The sequence below is a fragment of the Chelonia mydas genome, chromosome 1, assembly GCF_015237465.2.
Source record: "Chelonia mydas isolate rCheMyd1 chromosome 1, rCheMyd1.pri.v2, whole genome shotgun sequence".
NCBI classification, from domain to species: domain Eukaryota; kingdom Metazoa; phylum Chordata; order Testudines; family Cheloniidae; genus Chelonia; species Chelonia mydas.
The window spans coordinates 155,494,462-155,520,200 of NC_057849.1; the positions used below are offsets into that span (position 1 = coordinate 155,494,462).

At 41.3% G+C, this 25,739-nt stretch overlaps 1 protein-coding gene across 1 annotated transcript in view; it reads right to left on the reverse strand.

The window, feature by feature from the left end:
- The window catches only part of UMODL1 (uromodulin like 1), a 65,182-nt gene that overhangs the window by 30,823 nt on the left and 8,620 nt on the right, over positions 1 to 25,739 (reverse strand). The window contains exons 3-11 of the mRNA XM_037889709.2: positions 20,793 to 20,954; positions 20,274 to 20,389; positions 18,578 to 18,770; positions 17,111 to 17,251; positions 14,487 to 14,741; positions 12,107 to 12,219; positions 8,995 to 9,214; positions 3,452 to 3,589; positions 2,084 to 2,857 (exon numbers count right to left, since the gene is read on the reverse strand). Of these exons, the coding sequence (XP_037745637.2) occupies positions 2,084 to 2,857; positions 3,452 to 3,589; positions 8,995 to 9,214; positions 12,107 to 12,219; positions 14,487 to 14,741; positions 17,111 to 17,251; positions 18,578 to 18,770; positions 20,274 to 20,389; positions 20,793 to 20,954 (2,112 nt within the window). The remainder of the gene's footprint in view (positions 1 to 2,083; positions 2,858 to 3,451; positions 3,590 to 8,994; positions 9,215 to 12,106; positions 12,220 to 14,486; positions 14,742 to 17,110; positions 17,252 to 18,577; positions 18,771 to 20,273; positions 20,390 to 20,792; positions 20,955 to 25,739) is intronic.

Consider the following 25,739-nt stretch of genomic DNA (forward strand, 5'->3'; position numbering starts at 1 on the left):
ATGCTATGACAGGAACTGTTTGTGGGAGAACAGTGGCAGAGGGAAATGGAATCACCAGAAACATACATAACTTCAAATTTCTGTGCGGCTTAGTGTTTTGACATGACATACTGTTTGAAATAAATGCTGTAAGCAAGAGACTCCAAAGTGTTGACCTTGATATATCTGGAGCAATGGAACAACTGGACAAAGCAAAGTCATACCTACAGTCTTACCGGTCAGATGAGAGATTTCAAAACGTTCTGAAGAGTGCACAGAAGTTGGCAGAGGAACTTCACACTGAAGCTATTTTCTCACCCATTCAAGAATACAAGAGTCACCGAAGAAGACGACATTTTGATTACGAGGCACGGGATAATCCCATAAGAGACCCCAAACAACAATTCAAAGTTGAATTCTTTAACCAGGTGCTAGATTGTGCAATACAGTCAGTTGAAGAACGTTTCATGCAGCTCAAGGAACACAGCAGTATATTTGGGATGTTGTATGATATTCCAAAACTCCTCACTATACCTGAAGAAGGCCTACACCAGCAATGCAGGACACTAGAGACAGTATTGACACATGATGACATGTGTGATATTGATGCGAGTGATTTAGGTGATGAACTGAAAGCCCTTTCAAGATACATTTCAGCAGGATCAACTCTAAAGGCTGTTCTGGAATATATGTGCACAAATAAGATGACCACCCTCTTTTCAAATGCTTTTGTTGCTCTGCGCATACTTTTAACACTTCCTGTAAAAGTTGCCAGTGGAGAACGCAGCTTCTCCAAGCTGACGTTAATAAAAACACATCTAGCTCCACAATGACACAGGAGAGGCTGGTCGGCCTTGCAACCATCTTAATAGAGCATGAGCTGGCCCAGACTGTGGACCTTCAGCAGGAAACAGTTCAAATCTTTGCAACCAAGAAGGAACGGAAAGCACGACTTTGATTATTCAAACAGATAAAAATGTCAGTGTTTACTATGCAGACAAGAAAAGTTACATTTGCTGTTCAGGCGTTTGAAAGTTAAGTGTTACTTAAAATTTATGAGCAAGGCATTTTAAGTTGTTAGTTCTCCTTTATTGGGGTAGGTAGCAGAGCAGTACCGTGAGAGCGTAGAACAGGAAGAAGGCAGAATTGAGACCTTTCAAAGTTTTGGCCCAAGCGAGGGAGCATAGGGGCGTCATTTGAGCTCCCCGCCTCAGGTGCCAAAATGTTGTGGGCCGGCCCTGGCTAGTGGTGGTAAGTGGCAGAAGGGATGAGGGGATTCAAGAGAGCAGAGAGAGGCGAGGGTGGGACCCCAGGAACGAGTGGGAGAGAGTTTCCAAGAGATAAAATGAGGCCCAAGGAGGTAGGTGGAAAGGTGGAAAATTCATAAGAACCATTGTAGTACATCTCCCCAGATCCAAACAGATCATGCCTCCTCATTGCCCTAAATCACTCTTCATTAGAAGTCTTCATGAAGTTGCTCTCAGATCTCCACACACTTCCGCTCTTTGCTGGGGTTTTCAGGAGTCCGGCTGACCCTTGCCTGACTGGCAACTTTTAGGGAAGTACAAGATCAGACCATCTCTCGCCACCCACCAAGTTATACAGACCCCTCAACCTGTGGGTAGCCTACCTTCTCCTGTGCCAGGGAAACACTCCCTCAGCTGGCAAAGGGACTTTAATAGTCTTTGTAGGCTGCAGCCTACAAGTGTCATAGCAAGAGAGAGGATCCCTCCCCAGATCATTGAGGCCTAAGAGGTTTATCATAATGTTAAATGGAGCAACATTTAAGGTGTTACATGAATCACCTCACTGTTTTGGAGAACAACTTCTAAAGTGTTACAAATTGATGAAACTACAGTACTATCAAAACATTGGAAGGTTTGGTTATTTTGGCAATGCTCTGACATGCTTATTTAGAAAATTGCACCTAAGAATAAAGCCAAGCCTACAAGAAAATATATAGTTCAAAAAGACAAACTAAATTTTGGTCAGTCCCATCCCATACCCAAATACATACACAACTACGCATTTTTCAGAACCCTGACTTCTTTCTTCTTGTGAACAATTACCAAGCATCCAGGATAATGCTGTGATGCATACTTACTACAGTCTGTGGTCGGGAAAGTAGTTGCACTGAAAGCTGGTGGTGAGAAGTCAGGGGAAACAGCTGGCACTGAGAATGATTCTTTAGGAGATGTCTCAGACCAAGAGTTGCTAACTTTTCTGATCACTTCATGTACATCAAGGGTGGAATTTATAGTATAAATTGTACGGTTTTCTGTAGTAGGCAGGGATGTACTGGAGCCATCCTGAGAACTTGCTTCAGGAACCTGGAGAGGTATGTGGGTCTCTCCAATGGATTTATTTCTCACAACAGCAGAAGTTGTATTTGAAACCATATATAATGTGGGCAATGGTGAAGTGTGCCGCTCTTGACTGGTTGCATCCATGGATGCATTGGTAACAGTAGTCAGTGGCTGTGGTGCACCAGTTAAAGTCTCTTCCATAGAGTTTTCAAGTGATGCACTTACATCTTTCCATTGTTCTGTCACCACGACTAGTGTTTTGATGGTTGTTGGACCCTCCATACCAATTGTCCTATTATTTCTTTCAAATCCAATTGATGATATCATGCCTGGTCTCTGAGTTACTGGAGGACTGCTGATGGAAGAATGACTGCTTGACGCTTGTGTGCCACTTGACGGTAGCAGAGTAGGTGTATTTAATGTGGTACTCCTCTTGGAGCTGAGAGTAGTCATTGTTCTTATTTCAGTGATTGCTGGTGAAGCATGCAGTCCGGTACTTGTTTCAGGTGGTATTTCTGTCCCGCCTGATTCATATAGGGGCATCGTTTCAGTAAGTGGGTTCACAATTTCACCTGTAACAACATTGTTATGACACTGAAATGGACGTTCAAACCAAAGGAATAAAACATTAGAACATTCCCTAATTTATTTTAAAATCTATCAGATCATTTTAGTGTCATGTAAGTAAGACGTGTGTATTTCGTTAACACATTTTACCCAATAAGCTACTCAAAACAGGATCTGGTAGTGTGGTCTACTGCTCTGCCTTGCTACACAAGAGAAGCAGATTCAATTCCTGGCCTCCCTTTCTTCTGGTCAGCAAGACATGGATCACCACTGAGAAGAGCACTGAACTCCTGGGATGCACAGGAACTCATTACTCAAAAGCCACCCTTCTGGCTGATTAAGGAGTGATACTGAGAGGTTCCAAAGGGAAACCTACCCAGGTCTCCCTTCCTGGAAGGATGGTGGTCACAATGCAGGCCCTTGAGCATAGGAGACGGTACACTGTATGCTCCTAGGGCAAGGACCTTGCCTTATAGACATGTGTAAAGTACTGTGCACACATTCTGCACTATATAAACGATAGACGACAATAAAAATAAAGTGGAGGTGGCAAAATGACGTGTTCCAGCTTTTCCTGAAAAAAGAAAATAAATGCTCACCTTCACAGTTTCTCCCAGGTCGAGATGGATTGGTATCCATGGTTGTCTTGCATCTGCACATGTATGAGCCCATTAAATTGATACACTCTGCATACATACAGCAGTCATTCTCTGAACGAGATGCACATTCGTCCCAGTCTGTAATGCCAAAACCAAAGTGTCAGTAAAACAATCTCTTTTCTGGCTGAATTGAGTTATAATTAGAAATAATCACAAAATACTCTTGCACTTATTTAAATAGTTCTCAGTCCTCACAGTTTATCTGAGATCCCAGGTTTGAGTGACTCAGAACATTGTCTGATCTTGATATCCTTGCAGATCAAAATTTTTTTAAATGGGTGTCCTAGTCAGGAAAAGATTTTTGTAAAGGGGATTATTTAGATTTTTGTCATAGATTTAAAACAAGACATACTGTAAGCTTGAACCAGAGAAAGTTGGTTGGGCATTAGAAAATACAATGTGTATTTACACCAGAGAAACAAGTTACTCTGGAGCATACACTCCACTGAATTCAGTTTACCACATCTCATGAGATTTCATGTACCAATGAAGTTACAACCCACGGATGCCTCTGGACCAGCAAGTCCACTGGAAATTTACTAAGGTTTAAACAGAATTTGGATCCAAATTTTTCTTATTTGGAAGAAGTGATGCCCACAGGGAACAGTCTTGAACTTTTGGAGGAGGCAGTTCTAAGGGTGAAAACTCCCATTCTTTAAAAAAAAATGTGTTCTTTGTAAAAGCAGTAGCATAAAATCTAGTGTCACAGCTGATACCCTTTTAGGCAGTCTCAGGAGAGAGACCATGGTTTGGGTATGTGAGAAAATGCTTTAAGGGTGCCCTGCTATGGTAAAGTGGAAAACGCTTCCACCACCACTGCCAGTGCTATGTATGTGGCTAAATACAAGACTTAATTCTCCAGGGCACTCTCTCTGGCATCTTTCATGAACACTTAGACCCCAATCCATCAAACCCATAAACATGTGATTAACTTTACATATGTAAGTAGCCCCATTAAGTTCAATGTGATTACTGATACATGTTAAATTACTCTCATGGCTAAATCTTTACAGGATCAGAGCACTAGTTCACTTGGAAAAAAGACTATACTGAAAATGTAATCCCAGCTACAAATCACTCTGACCAAAGGACTGGAAAATTGAGTAGTTCAACGTAACATCTTAGGCTATGTCCACACTGGGAACTGAATGACAAAACTTTTGCCTTTCAGAGGTGTTCAAAAAACACCCCACCCCACCCCCAGCCCAAAAGATAAAAGTTTTGCCAACAACAAGCACCCATGTGAACAGCTCTTTGTCGGCCACTCATTTGGGATGGAAGATTTTTGTCAGCAGGAGAGCCGACAAACAGCGGCTACACTGCGCACCTTTACCAACACGCCTGTAGCAACACAGCCATGGCGCTAAAAGCTGTGTAGTGTAGACATAGCCTTAGGCTCCTGGTCTGAAAATGTACCGATATTCATTACTGTGATTTTTTTTCTATAACGAAGGAAACTTCTATTCTAGGAATAGAAGAGGAAAAGTGCACGTGCACGCATGCATTTGTCTTTGTGCCTGAGCACATGCTTCATTTAGTACTGCCCACCTAAGTAACATTTTGTTTCTCGCTCTTTCAGACTCATGAGCTAATTGCCATATTTTATTTATCCAAAGTCCACATCCATTTTTAAGTTGAAACCAACCCCACTGATAGGGTACCACGATTTATCACACCATGAGGAATGCAAGAACTTCAGTAATGTTTTACCAAGGCATGGGCCCACTTGACTTTTGATAGAGTTTTATGCTGTTAGAAGGATGTTTCAGCTCTAATTATAAAATAATTTACACATTCCATTACTCGTGAAGATTTTCACTGAGGTTTTCCTGCCATTTTGCTGAGTGTGCCCCCTGTACACCAGTTCCCTTACCCCTCAAGACTGAGAGCCTTATAAGTGATGGTCACATAACCACCATCCTATACCAGAAACCTACTGACCACTATACTTACCTACATGCCTCCAGCTTCCATCCAGGACACACCACACGATCCATTGTCTACAGCCAAGCTCTACAATACAACTGCATTTGCTCCAATCCCTCAGACAGAGACAAACATCTACAAGATCTCTGTCAAGCGTTCTTGAAACTACAATACCCACCTGCTGAAGTGAAGAAACAGATTGACAGAGCCAGAAGAATACCCAGAAGTCACCTACTCCAGGACAGGCCCAACAAAGAAAGTAACAGAACGCCACTAGCCGTCACCTTCAGCCCCCAGCTAAAACCTCTCCAGTGCATCATCAGGGATCTACAACCTATCCTGAAGGACAACCCATCACTCTCACAGATCTTGGGAGACAGGCCAGTCCTCGCTTACAGACAGTCCCCCAACCTGAAGCAAATACTCACCAGCAACCATACACCACACAACAAAAACACTAACCCAGGAACCTATCCTTGCAACAAAGCCCGTTGCCAACTCTGTCCACGTATCTATTCAAGGGACACCACCATTGGACCTAATCACATCAGCCACACTATCAGAGGCTCGTTCACCTGCACATCTACCAATGTGATATATGCCATCATGTGCCAGCAATGCCCCGCCAAACTGGACAATCTCTACGCAAAAGAATAAATGGACACAAATCAGACGTCAAGAATTATAACGTTCAAAAACCAGTCGGAGAACACGTCAACCTCCCTGGTCACTCAATTTCAGACCTAAAAGTCACAATTCTCCAACAAAAAAACTTCAAAAACAGACTCCAATGAGAAACTGCAGAACTGGAATTAATTTGCAAACTGGACACCATTAAATTAGGCTAGAATAAAGACTGGGAGTGGATGGGTCATTACACAAAGTAAAAACTATTTCCCCATGCTAATTTTTCCCCTACTGTTACTCACACCTTCTTGTCAACTGTTGGAAATGGGCCATCCTGATTATCACTACAAAAGTTTTTTTCTCCTGATGATAATAGCCCACCTTAATTGATTAGTCTCATTACAGTTGGTATGGCAACACCCATTTTTTCATGTTCTCTTTGTATATATATCTTCCTACTGTATTTTCCACTGCATGCGTCCGATGAAGTGGGTTTTAGCCCATGAAAGCTTATGCCCAAATAAATTTGTTAGTCTCTAAGGTCCCACAAGTACTCCTCGTTCTTTTTGCTGATACAGACTAACACGGCTACCACTCTGAAACCTTATTCCATGAGGTAACAGTTACAGCAGCTAAATTCTTTGTCCTGTGCTGATTGGCTGTTTGTGCCACCCTCGCCCACCCCATCCCCATTCTTTTCAGATCAGCATCATTCCACCTGCTCTCCATACTTCTCTCCTCCCTTTCCTCCCGTGCCATTATCCCTCACTTCAATGTCCCTTCTCCCTTCTTTAGGGCTTGTCTACACTTGAAATAGCAATTCAGTGTAGACACTCACAGAAACAACAGGAGGGGTTCTCCGATCGGCGCAGTTATTCCATCTCCCTGAGAGGCAATAGCTAGGTTGATGGAAGAATTCTTCTGCTGACCTCGTGCTGTCTACCCCAGGGGTTAGGTCACTTTAACTATGTTGTTCAGGGGTCCGGCTTTTTAACATCCTGGGAGACGTAGCTGGGTTGACTTAATTTTTGAGTGTAGACTTGGCCTTAGTCTTTTCATCCAGCTAATCCTCATCCCACTCAAACAATTATAAAAATAATTCTTTCCAGGCCACCACTTTGTTCACTTGCTGGTACGTTATATTTGCATATGTAAGGTACATACATATTGTATTCTTTATCTGTCTTGTCTATTTAGATTGTCAGCTCTTCGGGGCAGGGCCTGTCTACTACTCCGATTGTACAGTGCCTAGGACAATGAGAACCCATTCTCGGTTAGTCTATTAGGCACTACCACAGTAGACATAATAGATAATGATAATATATGATCCCAAAGAAAGATGTTTATTGCCCCAGTACTTTCAGCTATATTAGCTCTCCTGGTTTTTTCAGCTGTGCTGTTTTAGGGATGGATTCTCTGATCTGCCAAGTTCACTTTGTGTCAAATCAAGCCCTTATCCTTAGGCCCTTAATGTAAAACAGTGTAGATTCATTCATAGAAATGGAGCTATACTGATTATACCAGCTGAAGATATGGCCATGCTATCCAGGAATCGTTAGGAGATGCAGTTTTGATACAACTGGAAAGCCTGATATACAAATCTTTCCCTGTGTTTTCAGCTTTATTTTGTGCGTTTCATTTTCAGAAATTATTGATGAACGAATGTTTGTTCAGAGTTAAGAAACATATAAGCCATTTTCTAGCTATACAGGAGAGTGGAGCAGTTGTCTGTGCCATTCCAGGGAACTGCTGCTGGGTAAGAATGTTACTTGAACTCTACTGGATTTTTGAATTAAAACATTTTAGAACTTTTGCCCTCCCCCACCCCTTCATGCTCAAAATTCCCGTATAATGTATGTGCAGCAAGGGGCGAACACTCCAATGATGTATTTTGGCACATATCATTATCACTTTGCAAGATTGTATCTGATGGAAGTTTGATCAATATATGCTTCAGCTACAGTTTAAAGAACAGGCGTACTTGTGGCACCTTAGAGATGAACACATTTATAAGCTTTATTAGAGCATAATAAATGTGTTCATCTCTAAGGTGCCACAAGTCCTCCTGTTCTTTTTGCGGATACAGACTAACACAGATGCTACTCTGAAACCAGCTACAGTTTGTCTCTTCATTAATTCCATCCACCCAGATCTGGAAGTTGGAAGGGGGCTTTTCTTGACCATGCTAAATAAGCTTTCATAGGACACGTTATTCAGAGAGCCAACCACCGATTTTGCTGCCTTTGGCAGGTGTCTGAACTGTGGTTGGCTCTGTTCGTTTTGAAACCTGATGCCAGAACCATCTGATTAGAAAAAATAGTGGGTACTGTAGATCTAAAGAGGACCTACTGCAACATAAATTCCATGCACAGTTCCTTAGCTCATTTCACTGGGATGACATCAGGTAATTCCTCTGGCTGGACTTTTATCACAGAAATGTTGGATTGCATTTTTTAAAATCTGGACCAAACACAACAGCAGCAGCCTTGAATATACAGTATTCCAGAGGGGATGTGTCTTTCACATACCAAGTAAATCCACACACTGTCCTCAGCTACCCACTAGATGGCAACCTCCTAATATCCCACAAAGCAGAGGAGGAAGGGAGAGAGGGAGTGGGGAAACTGGCTAATCCAGGCTCCATTCATTCCGACATCGACATCGGGACCCTGACAACATAAACGGAGGGAAGGATGCCCATAGAGGCCCACCATCCTTTCTCCCTAGCCACTTGGGCCAAGGGGCAAAGAGTTACAAGAGGCCCATTCTAGTTCTAAGCCTGCGAAGGGAGGTCTGATTTCTCTATTTTCCTTACAATACTACTGCTGTCACCTTAACACTGTACCTTATTTCTATGTAAAGTACTCTTGACAAAGAATCTAAATGCTATTGCAGGTTATGAAAATACTACTTTTTTCAAAAAGATCCACCTTCTACTGAGGTGCTCTGCTGATCAACCAAAAACACTGAGCTTCTATTCAGAGAAGAAAGCATAGGAGCGAATGTGGACAAGTCTGTTGGAAACTCGGGATCCTGTACGATGATTCTAAGCCTCACAATGATACTTCCAGCTTTCAGGGACTCAATTTGCACCTTCAGCTTCCCAGTTTTGTATAATATAGAAATATTTGGTGGAAATGAATTTTCAATCTGAAAAAAGTGAGAGAAATGTTAATAATACAATAAGGACACAATTAAAGCAGCACATTACAAATTTTTAACATGTATGCTGTCTCTATCTTCATATTCTATATATACCACTTATAGAAAAACATCATCCAGTCTGTGATATCAATCAGCAAAAACTGAGCAATTCAGCTGAGTCTAATACACTCACAACACAGTGGAAGGCCATAACATGAATTAAGAACAGAGAATCAATACATTTTGAATATCTGGAGTGTCCAGGAAGAGATTTTCAAAGCTATAATATCTACCTCTCTCTGTGTAAGTGCCCTGGCTGTCAAGCACTAATGGGTTTCTGAAGACTAATTCTCATTTACTTTAGCACCCCTTTTTGCACCACTCTTACACCGTAAAGGAGTTTTAATTTGGGAGTGAATGTAATTTATACCCACCTTAAGGCCTATTTGCTCTGCCAGAGCAGTGCAGAGGGCCACGTGTAAATGAGAATGAAGTTCTAAAAGATTTGATATGTGGTAATAAAAGTGGAGATGGGTCAATTAGCATTTCAGATTCTGGGCCAACTCCTCAGCTCCAATGAGGTAGGAAATAGCTTCAATCCTGGTCTAGGTGGCCAGCTAGGGATTCCCCTGGCATAGGGTAATGCCAGGGTGCCTTTGGGCCAGCATAGCCAGAATCCATAACCAACCTCCTTTGTTCCCCCAAGAGTAAGGACCAGGTCACAGGCATGCTGGGGAGAAGGAGAGGTTGGAGCATTCTGTGATAAACTACTGGACTGATCCCGGTTAGAGCAGCTCTGAGATGGTCTAAAATACATCTGAGGTCAGCCCCCAGCAGGTGCTGGGATCAGGGAGTGCAGAGGTAGCATAAATCCAGCTTCCTATTCTTTCCCTGAGTTCTGTACTGAGCCCTCTGGACCCAAGGATAGGAGCTGTTCTCTGCTATGAAACTGAACTACAGTAAAAGAAATGTAAAGCTCCTAAGTGATTTAGAAGCCTAAGTCTCATTTCCAGAAGTCACTCAGGTGCTTAGGAGCCTATGTCTCATTGATTCATTGACTTTTAGTGAGATTAAGGCACCTAAGTGACTTTTGAAAATGGAACTTGGGCACTTCCGAAAAATGTCTTGTCAAATGGACAATGATGCTACAGATCAAACTGAGCCCTGGCTCAAATGAGCAGAATTCCACTGACTTCATTAGCCTTGAACTCACTTGCACGAGGCCTGAATGTGTCCCAGTGACTTCATGTCCTAAACTTTTGATGCCAATATGGTACAATTTTAGAGCTCTCTGCTGCTGCTTTGTCCCTAGTTCACCTGTTCAATTCCATGTGACCTGACCGAAACCCTCACAGGCTGCAGTTTATCTGAAACACACAATCCCAACCCAAGTGCAGTAGAATCCAATTACAAAGAAATCTGAGACTAGGACAAGACAAAACTGACTTTTTAAAAAATGAATAACTTATATAAATCAGTTTTATTTGGATGAATTGACTGAAAGACAACACAACAAATATATTATGCTTTCCCAGCAATGAGCTAAGTGGATGCGTATTCTGAGCCAATGGAGATACCGGAGGGATGAATCTAGTGCACTAATGTCAGTGTTAGAGTGTGCTAAACTTAGCAGTTTTGCCTTGTGGGTGCTTGAGGAGAATTTTTTCCATGTTTCAGCCTTTGATTTCTGCATGATCCTGAACATTTTTACTTTGAGTTTACAATGTGAAGTTAGGGTGCAGGTGGTGGGAAGGAGGCCAGGGAGATCTCAGAGACCAGTGCCAGTCTATGGACCAGTTATTGAGAAACACTGGACTAGATGATCTAGTGGTCTCTTCTAGCCTTAAACTCTATGACTGTGTAAGAAAGCGTAAAGCAGGTAAGGTTTGCTCAAACTGAGCTAAGTTTCCCTCAAAACATTCACAAATCTGAGCAAACTATTTGACTGATCTGAGTTCTGATTTTCCAGTGGCTTCAGATGGTGTTGAAAATATTTTGCCGTTTGAGTCAGATAGACAGATTTGCAAAAATGCCCCTCTACCACAGGGGTAGAGTATTCATGGCCACAGAAACCTATGTCTTGCACCTATGCAAGCAATTACCCATTTTGCACGAGCAAATGTCCATTTAGGTAAGCAAATGTACCTGTTGTGTCTTCCTTTGAAAATGTGCCTGTACGTCCAATCTTTTTGTTGTCAGTCTTTTTTGAACTTTAGAGGGGACTTGGGCCCATTTGTACATATAGTTTTGGGAAATTCTGGGCTTGGATTTAGATCTGAACTTCACAGTGAGGTCCCATCTCTATAAGATGGAACTACAACAGAATACCCTATCTGAAACTCCCCACACTTTGTGGAAGTTCATGTCTGGAACCAAACTCAGGCCTATTTATTTCATAGTTCATGACTGATGAATTGACAGCACCTTAGATTCATGGCATGCAGTATGTGAATATCTAATGAGGTATTAGAAGCAATCCTGACCCAACCACCTCTGCTTAAAGGAGAAAGAGCTTGGAGAATAGGTGAAAAATTGCTGAAAACATAACACAAAGAAACCCAGGCCACACGAGCATTTCAAAGATCCATTAAAAATCCTCAGATCAACTTGCAGCAAATTCCTTATCAATATAAAAATCTGAAGTAGAGAAGACTCTTCTGCATCACTGTTTTTCCTTCACTCTTCTGTAAGGCAAAACTGCCATTGACTTCAGTGGTAACGAGGTCAGGGCCCTGATTTGCTTTTTTATTTTGCCAACTCCTTTTATTTCAGTTGTAAGTGAAGGTCCAAAGAAATGGCCTGAGGATTTTTACCAGACTTTGTAAATGTGTACAAGCTTCTCAGAGACATTAAGTAAATCCCAAGTTTAAAACAATTACACATATATTTTAGTGTTACCTCTCTGAGCAACAGGCTTGAAAACTCTTGATATTCTGAGCTACTGGTGTTGTGGAAATGTTCAGTGAAGCTATAGTTTAGGATCTTTATTGTAACACCAAATATCTGGGCATCTATAAGACACAATATTAAAATACGGATAAAGGAGAAGAGGAAATGATTTGATCAAAACTGATGTACCTGAATCAAAACCTCAGATTTGGGTTCAGGGGCAAACTGAAACACTGAGGACCAGAAGTGGAACCTTGATGGTGTAAATTAGCATAGCTTCATTGAAGTCAATGGAGCGCCTCTGATTTACAACAGCGGAGGATCTGGCCTGAATCTGAACACTCTAAAGTTTGGGAAAGTTTGGATTTTGACCCCTAACATTTAGGAGTTTTCAAATCTGTTTTGCAGTCACCCATTATATATGAAGTTTGATCTAGCATTTGTATCCAAGTATTTCTTTTAGACCCATCTATCCCGCAAATTAGTGAAAATCTGTGTAGAAAGTAATGATGCGGAATGGGCATGGGGGTGTTAGAAAAGAAAATATAATTGGAGAAATACTTAGTGCTGAAGGTGAGAGTCTCTGTCCAATAACCTAGTACTAGTATGAAGTAAATGGACCACTATATTTCTAAGGTGTTAACGCTAAACAACTAGAGCCAGTTTTCTGTTACTGATCTTCTAAAGATAGAGACAAGCACTTAGAAATTCTCCAATGTGTTTTTAAATCCAGGTCTGGGTTCCTATCAGGTCATCACAACTTGTCATTGGAAATTATGTTGCATGGTATTAACAGCATTCCTAAAATGAAGATTAAAAAAAGGTACATATAATTTCCACTGCCTAACAAACAATAATGACTTTCATGTATAGTGTATTATCTGAAATCAGCTGCTTGAGAGCCTGTAGCAACTGCTTTACCCTGTAACATAGATAAGCTAGATACTTTCAGTCTACAGCTAAGACCTTTTTCTTTTTTTGGTGGCTTTACCTTCATATCTGACTGATGTACCTATATTTCCTCAGTCACTATAACCTCTATTTTCTCCTCCAAAAGAGATAAGGGAGGTAGCTCCTTACAGAGTCAAACCATTGTCATTTCTTAGCTGACTAAAGGGAAGAATCCTACAAAAAAGTGACTAGCAACATCCTCACAATGGCTGTAACTAAATATTTTACTTAGAACAGGTTGGGACATTTCTGATTAAATTTTCTCTTTTGTTAAAACCCAAATGTTTTTCAGAGACATTTGACAAAGCTTTTTTCTGGGAAGGTTTCTGAGGTCCAGGGCTCTCTGATACTTATAACCAGAATGAGAAGAATCAAAAACCTGACCTTTTCAACACACTTCCACTTTGTTTCTAAAGGTTTTGTCCTCATTCCAATACGAAACTAAAACAAATTCTGAAATTTTGGAAGGCCTCATGAAACAGAATTGTTGACCTCTGGCCAGCTCTGATTTTTTCTGATGGATTTAAGAGGCCATGTGGGATCTCAGGAAATAATTTTAGACCAAAGGAACAGCAAAACTTTAGTAGACCCATAGTCCACCTAATATCCTATGTAAAAAATTGGCCAGTGTTGGATACTTCAGAGCCAGGTATAACACCCACATGATGATGCAGCTAATTATGCAGTGCTCTACCATGGGGGAAATTTCTCCTTCACCCCAGCTAGGGACCAGTTTATGTCTTGGATTGTGAGGCTCATTAACTCATATAACTGTAAATACTGACCTCATTTAAACAAAGAAATTGTATCTTGTTAAAATTTAGGAGGGCGTTTGGTGCAGGTGAAAGCAAAGGGGGAAGCAGCATTGGCTGAGTGGATGGAACTAGTTGTAATATAGCAGAGCCTCTGCAAGCTTCTTTATACAGCTCTTGTCCATGTACTTCAATCCTGATCTGTTGCACACTAGCTCACCAAAATCTGGCCTTCACTCAAGCAGGCGTGTCAGTTATAATATTCTCAGAGAGCCTCTGATTTATACCTATGTAAATCACTTCACTTCCTTGTTCCTCTCTCAACTCAGCTCTAAATCAGACAAAAGCAGGACCTCCCCTGCAATTTATCTTGACTGGAAAAAAAGGGTAGTGCAGCAATGGCAGCTGCCTGCATGGGCAACACCACATTCTAGATTAGATTTATGTCTCTAATTGCCTGACTCAGGAAGCAAGTGCTTCCCTTTACCAGCTGCGTAACAAAAGAGCCACACAGCTCCGCACAACCCCTGCTGGCTGGTTATCTGAATTACACTAGCATTGGGGTAAGGGGAAGAGAGCATGAGTGAGTGGAAGAAAGCTGAAGGTGGGGTCTTGAAGGCATCATGGGGAATCCTCACAGGATAGAGATGTGGTGAGAAATGCAACATTTCTAAGGTGATATTTACCGGTTTTGACATGTCGATAGGAGATAATGTTCTTTCCACAAGCTTCATAGCTGATCTTCACTGTGTATTTTATACCTGCTTCCAGCCCAGACACATCCCTTTTCATTTCTGTAGTCTCCATACTTGTGATCAACTCTTTGCCCTTGTACACTTGTACTTGGAATGTGTGGTTCAGAGTAGAATACACACTCCAAGATACTTCAAAACTGCTGCTGGTAACGCTGACGATTCGGTGGTTTCCAATTGAAAACAGATCTATGGTAGCACAAGAGAGCATCATCAAAAGTGAAAGGAACCTTTTTTCTAAGAGATGATGTACTCCAAATCCATTATACACATATATGGTTTTGATCAATAGAGTGAAATTGCTCATTGCAAAATAAACGACCAGATTCTGCCATTTTTACACTGAGTAGTATCCTACTCCACAAGTAGCCCCACTGGAGCCATTAGCTATACATTTACAACTTGTTTTCCGTTTTTTGCCTCCAGGATTTGTGACTGATCTATATAAATACAGATACCTGTCCAATAAGACACTGGCTTGAATGACTGATGTAAATGCAATCTCAATGGTACTACTCATGGAGTAGAATACCACTCAACTTGATTCAGAGTAACAGCCATGTTAGTCTGTAACCGCAAAAAGAAAAGGAGTACTTGTGGCACCTTAGAGACTAACCAATTTATTTGAGCAGCGAAAGCTTATGCTCAAATAAATTGGTTAGTCTCTAAGGTGCCACAAGTACTCCTTTTCTTTTCACTCAACTTGAATAAGGGTTGCAGAATTAGGAATCAATAACTGCATTCAATACCTTTGGAATAATTATCATATGTATTATATCCATACATGCAGTGTTATTGTAGCCATTTTGGTCCCAGGATATTAGGGAGAAAAAGTGGGTGAGGTAATATCCTTCACTGGACCAACTTCAAGCTTACAAAGGACCTGAAGAAGAGCTCTATGTAAACCCAAAAGTTTATCTCTCTTGCCAACAGAAGTTGGTCCAATAAAAGATATTACCTCACCCACCTTGTCTCAATATATGCATGTATTATTTATTTATTTTATACTTTGCTCTCCCAATGCACTTCCTCAGCCAAATGCTACCCATCCGGGCAGTGTAAATTAGAGCAAAGCTTGGATTCTAGTTTTCATGCGGACACTCAACACAGAATGGAAGACTGTGGCATCAGTCAGTCACAATTTCAGTTCTTTTTATACTGATTGAACTTCCTAAGGAAAAGGGAATCAAAGGTTTTTTCAAACCAAACAATGTGGGTGCCTGTTTCAATGGAAAGGACTTGTTCCCAATCATTCAAGCCAGTGGCCCATCAAACAGATATTTTTACAAATCCTAGAGGCATAACACCTACTGCTCTAAAATGACTGATTTAATTTCTGCCACTTTATGTTAAATTGCAAGTGGAGGACAAATATGAGGGTCAAAGTCATAATAACTGATAGTCTCAATGAACTAGACAATAGGTCACTTCTTAAAACTTTCCCCTCTGTAAAGAAAAAGAGGGGGGAGATTGTTAATGGGATTGTGATCCTGCTCAAGTGAAGGAATTAAACTGGGTAATAGAAAGGCTAATCTATTGGGGGTCATTCTTAGTACTATCCCTCAGCTGGCACTCTAGACATTGTAACTCAGACAGCCTTCAGGACAGAGGGGATTGAATTGGTGATTAACTTAAAATCAAGAAATATTAATTAGCATCCAAGGTTACTTATAGCATTCTGAATCAGTAGATTTATTAGCTGTTGATTTACTTATAGCGACAGAACTATTGCTTGGACTAACTGGATCGCGTGGTGAACCTGGAGTAGAGTATATCATATTAAGGAAGAAAGGGCATTGTTAAGCAATTAGACATTCTTAGCCAAACAAATCCAAATTAATCATCATCCACATTTTCAACAGCTCATAAGACTAAATCAGTGCACTGTAAGTAATATAAGTGGAAACACAAATCACTAAATTTGCTAAGGCCCTGATCCTACAGACACTAACCGACGTGTTTATCTTTAAGCACATGAGTAGTCCCATTGAAGTCAGTGGGATCTAAGCACGTTTAAATTCTTTTCTGAATTGTGCCATAAGGAATAATTTCACCCATCACTGATTTGCAGCTATGTCTGACTGGTACATAGCAACCGTTTAACAGCCTAAGGTTAACATTACACAACAGTTGAGGACCGTAACAAATACTGTACGCAGTTGAAACTGCAAATGGACTTTAAGTATGCAGAATATACTTACACATATTTGCATTTCCTGAGGACCCTGTGGATATGTATTGATAATGCATGACTGGATCAAAGAAGTTACCGCAGGTTGAAGCTGAAGCTTTGGCAGATGGATTTGGGGGCTTTTTGGCAACTGGCTAGGTATGGGAAATGGTTTGGTATTGTGGGATAAAGTACATGGTTGGTTTTGCTAAAACGATCAGCAGTGAAACAGTTAACAGGCAGATCCTATGCCATCTTCCACTCCCAACTCCATCATAAAGGGCAGAGAGCACACTGTGCTCCAGAACTCCTTTGCTGGCAAACAGCCCTTTAAAGTAGATGAGAGAACATTCCTCAGACTTCTGAAAATCAGGCCCATGTTTCCTACCTTTAAATTCTTTCTGTGGCTGGCTAGAATTCCCGTCCACATGTTCGCGTTCACAGGTGCAGTTATAACCACCTTCTAAATTTATGCAAAGCTCTGATCTGGAACAAGCATTGAGTTCAGCGTGGGAACATTCATTTACATCTAAGGAGAGGAACACAGTTTTTAGGACAGAACTTACAAGTATCTTGAAAGCAGCACAGGAATTTACCTGCAGTCTATAGCACAGGTAAGGCCAGACTATGCACACAATTACAGTAATGTAAATCCATCCGAGTTACTCTGGATTTGCACCAACACAACTGAGATCAAAATCTGGCCAGCAAGCAATTTCAAAGCACTTACTGTAGAAAGAATGATTTGCTATTCTCAAAACTAATGGCACAATCAAGCAATTGCATATGTAAATTATGGAAAGAAGTTTGACTTTCAAAGTCGTTCATGGACTGGGACCAACCCAGTGTCAGTTTTATGCATTTTAAAAGGATGCTAGTTTCTTCAGTGCTGCTCCTCTGTTCTGTCTCCCCACCAAGAGAGTTCATCCCACAACCACCCTCTCCATGAAGTCCCTGTCACTCTTACCCCTTCCAGCTTGTTGCCTTGAAAGAAAAATATGTATCTTATTATTACCTCTCCCAGCCCCTGCATTTTGGCCACAGAGAGGAGAGTGGGAATGCCACTTCGGACTGCAGTGTTACCACCTCCCTTGAACCAGCTTTGATCCAATTACAACTCTCCCATAATTTATTTTTAAGATATGATTTTTTAAATTATGTTGACTTTCTTACTATTCTAGGGCATGAGCCAAAACCCCCTGAAGTCAATGGGAGTCTTTCCCTTGACTTCAGAGGGAGCTGGATTGAGTCTTTAAAGCATTATTTTTCAAATTGCGTTTTTAGGCCAAGGAGTGTTTCGTACTACATTTTTGGAGTTTCAAATCTTCAGATACTTAATGTTTTGGTAGATAGATCAGATCTAGGTGACTCTAAGAAAGTGGCCTAAATACAGGGGCTCATATACCACAGGGATGTGTGCACGCCAAATATCTAGGCAGATCATATTCTTATTTGATCATCCAAGTTATCTGCAGTAGCACTTGCAACAAGTTTCCAAAATACAAAGCAGTCTTGATTTCAAAGGGCCCCATGAAAGTTTCATTAAGACTATTACCTGTTTAAAATGCCTACTACTATGCCACAAATTCAGGCTTGCTTTTCTTTTAAGTCTAAAGATATGCTACCTTATGAAAGTGTATTTCTTCTCGAGTGACCAAGGGAATCCCCCACCAAAATGCAGATTTCCAAATAACTACGAATTAGAAACTTCATTTGCCACAGAGTGGGTATCTTAGACACCCAAATGTTCAAAGTTTCACTTTATATTTCCCATGGTCAATGGCAAGCCATAGAGCTAAAATTCTGAGTGACTGAAAAAGTTTCCCCGAGAGACAGAACCATAAAAAATAAAAACCTTGAACATCTATGTTGATAACTTCGTACACACGCTTCACGATGCCTTTCAACAAAGAAGAAACTTTCATTAGTGGAGCTGGCTGATGTAATCCAATCAGAACCTGAGATGTTAATGTCCCAGCATATGTTTCTGCCTGAGTAGTCTGGATATGGTACACTGAGGAATTTAAAGGCCATAATGCACCAGTCATCTGTAAAAGAGGGGAATAAACTTTTATATCTGATTTGTTTAGCAATACAGCTATACACCAATGAGGTATAACCTATCCAGCAATTATCATACTAAAAAAAACTAATACTTAACTGAACAAAACAGAACAAGCATTCATTCAGAATTCAACAACAGGAAAAACAAGCAGTATTTTAGTTTGAATTTGTGTAGAGTGAACATTTCTGTTTCTCTTATTGCATAGAAAAGGATGCAGTGTGATAACTGCTAGACTAATGAAGGAGTTGAAATCTTTGTCAGACCTAAAAGCTTTGCCAGGAACACATAAGAAAAGGAAGGTCTGGTTGTTATTGACAGGTCCTTTTTGAGTGTAGTACTTAAATAACAGAGGCTCAATAACAAAATACTTATTACAGGCAACGCTGATAGCACTGCCTATTATTAAAAGGACCCAACACTTCCCTTATAAGCAACTGAAAACAGAGTCTTATGACTTTACCAAAATTCAACACTTGGTCTGAAATTTTCCACACTGGGTGTCTGCCTCAGGATGATTTTTTTTAAATGTTTCTGCCAGAATGGTTCAGCTGTGTCCAAGGATGAGGCTAGAGGGAAAAACATTGTTCTAAAACATTAAGAAAATTTTAACAACCTTTTCTTTGAGAAGTCATGCTGTCCCCTTGCTTTGCAGCAGGGACTTGAAATTTAGCAATGGGGTGATTTTTGCATCAGGGATGCCTTTTGTTCCTCCTGTGAAAATCCACCCAAATTTGAACAAGTTATAAGTCTCTTAAAAATCTGTTTGTACATGCTCAGTAGAGACTTGCTAGAGCTTAGCAGCCAAAACATCGGAAGATTCCATATGCACTGGGCATGCTCCAGTCCCTCACAGCTCCTAGTGAGGACCAGACTGCACATGCACCATCCTAACAAAGTGACTGAGCTTGTTCATTGGAACTTTGCCTCTAACAGCAGCTGCTGTTTACTCCTGGAGTTAAACTATCAACATTTGCGGGAGTCCGAATCTGATTTATATCTAGATCCCAGTTTCACAAATGGCCCTTGTTTCCAGAATGAGTCAAACCAAAACACCAGATCTGAAAACACCCAACTCTGGAGTTCTTTAAATCCAGAGCTAAATTGTGTCTCTCAAGTCCATCTCTGCTTTTAAGTGGGGCTTAGAGGCAGAGCAGATGTCACTGGAGTAGAAGGAAAATTAGATCTTATAGCATAAGAACTTTGAACTCCCTTTCAGTGTCTTAAGAAATGTCAAAGGAAGCTGTGAAATTGCTGCTACTTGACATATGCAAGAGTAAAACTGGCATTCACCTATTGAGAATGCTTTAGGAAAAATTAAATCTATCCTGCTATAATACTGGGGAGTGGCTGGATAATAAGGTCCTGCCCAACACCAAGAACCCTTCCAGCCCAATGTAGCTTGGCTGTGTTGGTATTGAGTATCAATGTCGATGCAATGAGAGAAACAAGAACGCAAGAGCTTTCGGTTCTTTGTATCTATACGTACCATGGAGTGCAAAAGGCGTGAATGATTCAAAAGTCTTCGATCCACTCTGCTTAATTCATTAAAATCCATTTTCACAAGGACTGACACATTATACCAATATTTTTTCAGGTTTCTCTCTGAAATTGAACAAATTAAAATATAAAAGCATTTGGGGTCTGATTCAGAACAAATTCGAATCAATAGAAAGGCTCCCATTGAATGCAGTGGGCTTTGATTCAGTATCTGTGAATGTACCATATACAGCTATCACATACCAAGGTATTTCTCATGTAATCCAGATGACAGAACTAGCCAGGGGGAAGAATTAGAGCAAGAAGGTTCCACCAGATCTTTAAAGCCAGTTGTCAGGGGCTCACAGATTCAATACTGAAACCAATCATCCTTGAATTGATGGAAATCAGATTAATGTATTATGTTATGAAGATACACAATAACAGTTGCTTTGTTTGTCCTCATCTTCAGCAGAAAAAGTAAGGCTTACTTCTTTTGGAGGGAGTTGAGAATTTGTCAACAACATACCTTCTGGTATAGGATCCACACAGCCTGCTCCTTTGGATGAGTTACAGCATTTTTTAAGTCCTGGACAGTCAGTATCAAGTGTGCATGAATAGTTTAATGAATCCATTTCTTCCTCTGGACAAACACCAGGTCTTGAGGCAAATTCACTGGATCTGTTCAATGCTGTGTAATAAAAACATTTAACAGCAAAATTGCATGTGATATTTGGTTTCTTTAACATTGTGATATTGAATCTAAGGGATACATCTCCTCATAGTCCTGGGTGAGGGTCTCGGGGTTTTCCTGAGGAAAGGGGGGGAGAATAGCAACTTAAGACAAGAAGTATTCTGTAAAAAATTGTCAACATCATCAACATTTTCTGATTTTTGTGACTTTTTCCATGACATTTTTATCAACATTTTGAGTTAATAGAAAAGACAGGTTGCAGTAAATGAAAAAAAAAAAAAAACTTTGCGTAAAATGTGGAAAATGGAACATTTCCAGCAAAACAGAAATAACTTGGAAATTTTCATGAGGTCACTTTCCTGTTTTTTGACCAGCTCTAGTCCAAACAGAATGAAATGTAAGGGTCAATAAACAGCAAAAAGCTGAGACATTCTGGGTTTTACCCCCACCAACCAGCTCCTTCAGTTTTTATAATCTAAAATATTACACAGGGATGGAAAGGGGGTTTTCATGGGGATAAATTCTGCTCTCAGTTACACCACTGCCATGCAACTGAAAGCTATAGGGTTACATACTAAGAAAGGAGAGCAGAATTCAGCCCATGATTTGTAACCTGACAGTGTTTATTTAATTTCTGGGAATTACATGAGGTTGCTATCCTAAAACAGATTTAGCCAAGAAGAGGGTGGCTAAGGAAGAATATTACCACTTCCTAAGTAAAATGCACATAATTTTCCTGGCTTCATGCCAATAATTGGTTCCAATCTGAGGAAGACTGAAAATATTTTCTATGATTTAATATCAGGCTTCTCCGAGCCTTCCCTTCATACACTCCCGTCAGACATAGGCCCAGCTGCTGTTCATCTCCACTCGTCTTTTCGTGTTGGGTCCTCTTCTCCTCCATTCACTGTGCCCAGTGCTTTTTGGTCTCATTAAGTCCCATTCTGCTGAGTGGGCAATTTACTTCAGCCAAGAGGAAAATGAAAACGATTCCTGTGATTGTAGCCAAAGGTGTTGCAGTGATAAAAAATACATTCACCATAATTGAACTTCTCGGGAATTAAATGGACACTGCCAATTTTTAATGGGGTTTCGATTTCTCATATCCCAGTGTGCTGATTAAAAGTAAAATTTTGATTTTTCTGTCAAGTGGGCTGTAATATTGAATGAGATCTTGTATCTCCACTAAATATACTCCTTTAACAGGCTAGTGAGCTTTATTAATCAAGATTTAAAACTGAACATGTGTAACCTACAGGTGGGTGGGTGTTACAGGTCCCCCTCTGTGTTAATCCACAGAGGACAGGAGCCTAACCACAGCTAAGGAGACATGGCTTTTTAGCTCAAGCTGCAGCAGCTCAGACTTTTAGGTCTGGAGGACCCTAGTTCCACCCCCAGTGTGTTGGTGCTGGTGTCCATCATACATGAGCAAAATTACATATTCATAATTTGCAGCCCGGTTTCTGCAACTGGCTGTGCAGCCATAATAATTGCTTAAAGATATTACCAACTAAGGCCATGTCTACACTAGTGAACTTACAGCAGCACAGCTGTGCCGATGCAGCTGCACCACTGTAAGATCGCTCACGTAGCCGCTCTGTGCCAACAGAAGAGAGCTCTCTCATCGACATAACAAAACCACCTCAACACGCAGCGGTAGCTCTCCCGCCGACCTAGCGCTGTGCACACTACCACTTCTGCGGGTGAAACTTATATTTTTTTCCAACCCCTGAGCAACATACATTTTGCCAATATAGGGGACAGTGTAGACATGGTCTTAGACTTCAAATTGGTCTTTGTACATTCAGTTACTTACACCATCCAAGTAACCGGCATGCAAGTTATTTGCGCATGCAGTTTTGAAGATTTGAGCCCAGCATACTTTAGACTTTTTTAACTGTATTTTGTTTTGAATATGTACAAAATCAAATATTTAGGTGTTTTAGTAGAGCTGTATGCAACCTGGCAAAGAGCTGCATAGACTTAGTTCTATAGTTTGCTCCAAAAGGGTTGGCAGGGAACCAACTTTTGACATTTCAATTGAAAGTTAGTTTTCAACAACGGTGAACCCCAGCAGCTCTACTCCCTCAACAAATATTGGGTTGCTTTAGCTCATGTTTCTTCAGAGAGTGCCCTGGGAGTTTTGCAAGGGAGGGGTGGATATTTTGGAGAGAGGCTGGCTCAGAGGAGACAGGTTCACCATCTTGAGAGAAAGGATTGGTTAAAACACCATATTGGGACTCATGAGCTACACAGCTAACTCCCAGCTCTGCCACAGACGTCCCATGTAATCATGGACAAAGCACTTCAGGTCCCCATCTGTGAAAGTGGAGCCTTTCTTTCACCTTTTTCTGCCTGGTCTATATGGATTGTAAGCTCTTTGAAGCAGGGACTCTCTCTCAGTGTATTTGTACAAAGAGTAACACAAAGGTCCCCCAGTCAAAGTTGGGGACTGGCCCTTGGTTGGCCACCTCCCGAGCACCTCCTCTTGGGCAGACACGGCTTCCCAGCACTGGGTCTCTTTCCCCTCTTCCATGCCATTTGTGAACTTTACCCAGTCTTTTTTGTGGCTAACACCACGCCACACCCGGAGCTGGCTTAATAACAGAAACAGTCCAAAAACAGTCTTCAGCACTCCCCAGAATAAATCCCTGCACCACAACCCAAAAGTTCATACTCCTGTCTGGCTCTTCTACCACATGCAGAGATCTTCCCATGTTTCCGTCTGCTTCCTTGACAAAATGTCACTCCAAGCCTTTCCTAGCAGGAGCTCAACCTTCTAGCTCTGGCTTCCTTCTCCTGCCAATGTCTCCCCTGTTCAGAGGGAGAAAACAGCATATTACACTGCTCTCCTTCTGACAGCTCTTCCCGAGTGGCTGAGAGATAGAGGACACACAGCCCTGCCCCACCCTACACTACAGAATTCCTGATCCCACACCTTTAAAGAAACAGTGTCCTGGGTTTTCCCCATCCAACTATTAACTCCCCAGGACTGCTTCTTCTCTTCTGGCTTTGGCCATTTCCTGCACCTTTGCTCACTCCAGTGTTCCAGGAACATGGTCTTCAGGCTCCCTATGAGCCTAACAGGCCAAAACACCCCATTACAGGGACTTATTGTGCTATATACTACCGTATTACAAATAATAATAATAAGCTTCCCAATTCTGCAGACTACCACAAGCCAATGTTTATTGAACTTTTCTGAGCTTGGACTCAGAATTATGAACTAATCAAATCCTGAAACCAAGGCTCATTTTTAAAAAGTCTGAGGTTCAATATAGCTATTTCACACAGTTCTTTTTTTAGCATGTGAAACTGCAGCATAAACCATTAATGAGTCATGGGCAAGCGATGGGAATGCCACTGAGTTCTGGCTGAAAGCCATAGCATCCATTAATCTAGAATCTAAAGGTCATAATTTTTACATCAGCAGAGAAACAAAGATGGACTCACATCACATTTCTGTCTAATCATATAAGACACATTTTAAAATCAATTTATTCTCTCTACTGTAAGTATCATGGGAACAGTCACCCAGAACTAAGCCATCTGCAAAACAACATCATACTATCCGGGAGCAAACCAATGGTCTCCTGTGAGTAGAATTACAGATAGTCTTTTCTTCTTCTATAACTTTACACAAATACTAAAGTAGAAATGCTGTTTCCATTGCCTAGCAACCAAAAGCTTAGTTACAAGCTTATTGCATATAATAACCACAATTTCTAGTTAGGCAGGAGAATCCTCTGGGATAGAGATGCTAAGGGACATGATTAGCTCAATATTAACCTCTCTGTGTCTCTCTACCTGATCAGGACTCATAATATACAGCTTTCTCCAAAACTTCCCTTACCATATCATCCTGAGCTGGCTTGAGGTTGTGATATAGCATAAGATCAAAGTACTGCAACTGTCACAGGGACCCAAATGTGAACTAACAGAGACAGATGATTATAGGCAGGGCTGCTGGCATCATGTATTATTAAAGTTGCCAACACTTTCAAAGACCCTGTGTTTTCAGTTACTTATGATTTTGCCATACTTTAACCATTTGGGATGAAATTTTCATACCAGGTGTCTGCCTGAGGCTGATTTGTTCTGTTTTGTTTTTTGCAGGGTGGGGAATTTTAGCCAGAATAGATCAGTAACTCCTGAGAATAAGGTTAGGGGAAAATACGTTGTTTTGCCCATGTTAAAAAATTCTGGCAACATTTTCTTTGAGAAGGACTAGCACCTCCATGCTTTGGAGCAGGGACTTGACATTTGCCGGGGGGCCTTTGTGTCAGCGATGTGCCTTTTGACATCCCCGGGACAAGCTCAAATTTGGCCAAGTTGTAAGCCCCTGGGGAAAAAATGCACTTTGCACGTGTTCACTAGAGACTTGTAGAGAGTCCCAGCTAGTGTCTCTGAAGGTTCCATCTGCATAGAGCGTGCTCCAGCACAGGGCTGTGCAGGACTTTCCCTGCAATTGCTACTCTAGGCTGCTATGGGCCATGCCAGGTCAACCTTCCTGCTCTGTCCAGTGCTTTCCGTGACACCCCACCCCAGTCCTCCAAGCCACATGGAGGAGAAAGCTGCCTGATGCAAATCCAGAGGGACAAGAGCCAGACCAGGGTGGAAGGAGAAGATTAGATAAGGGGCCTGGGGAGAAACTAGGACTGGAGTTTGGGGGAGGATGGGAAGGGGATTGGGGCCTGAGGACAGGGAATGGTTCTGGCTGAGCAAGGAGACTGGGACTGGGAGCCAGGGAGGTGGAAGTCTGCTGCAATCTTAAAAATCAGA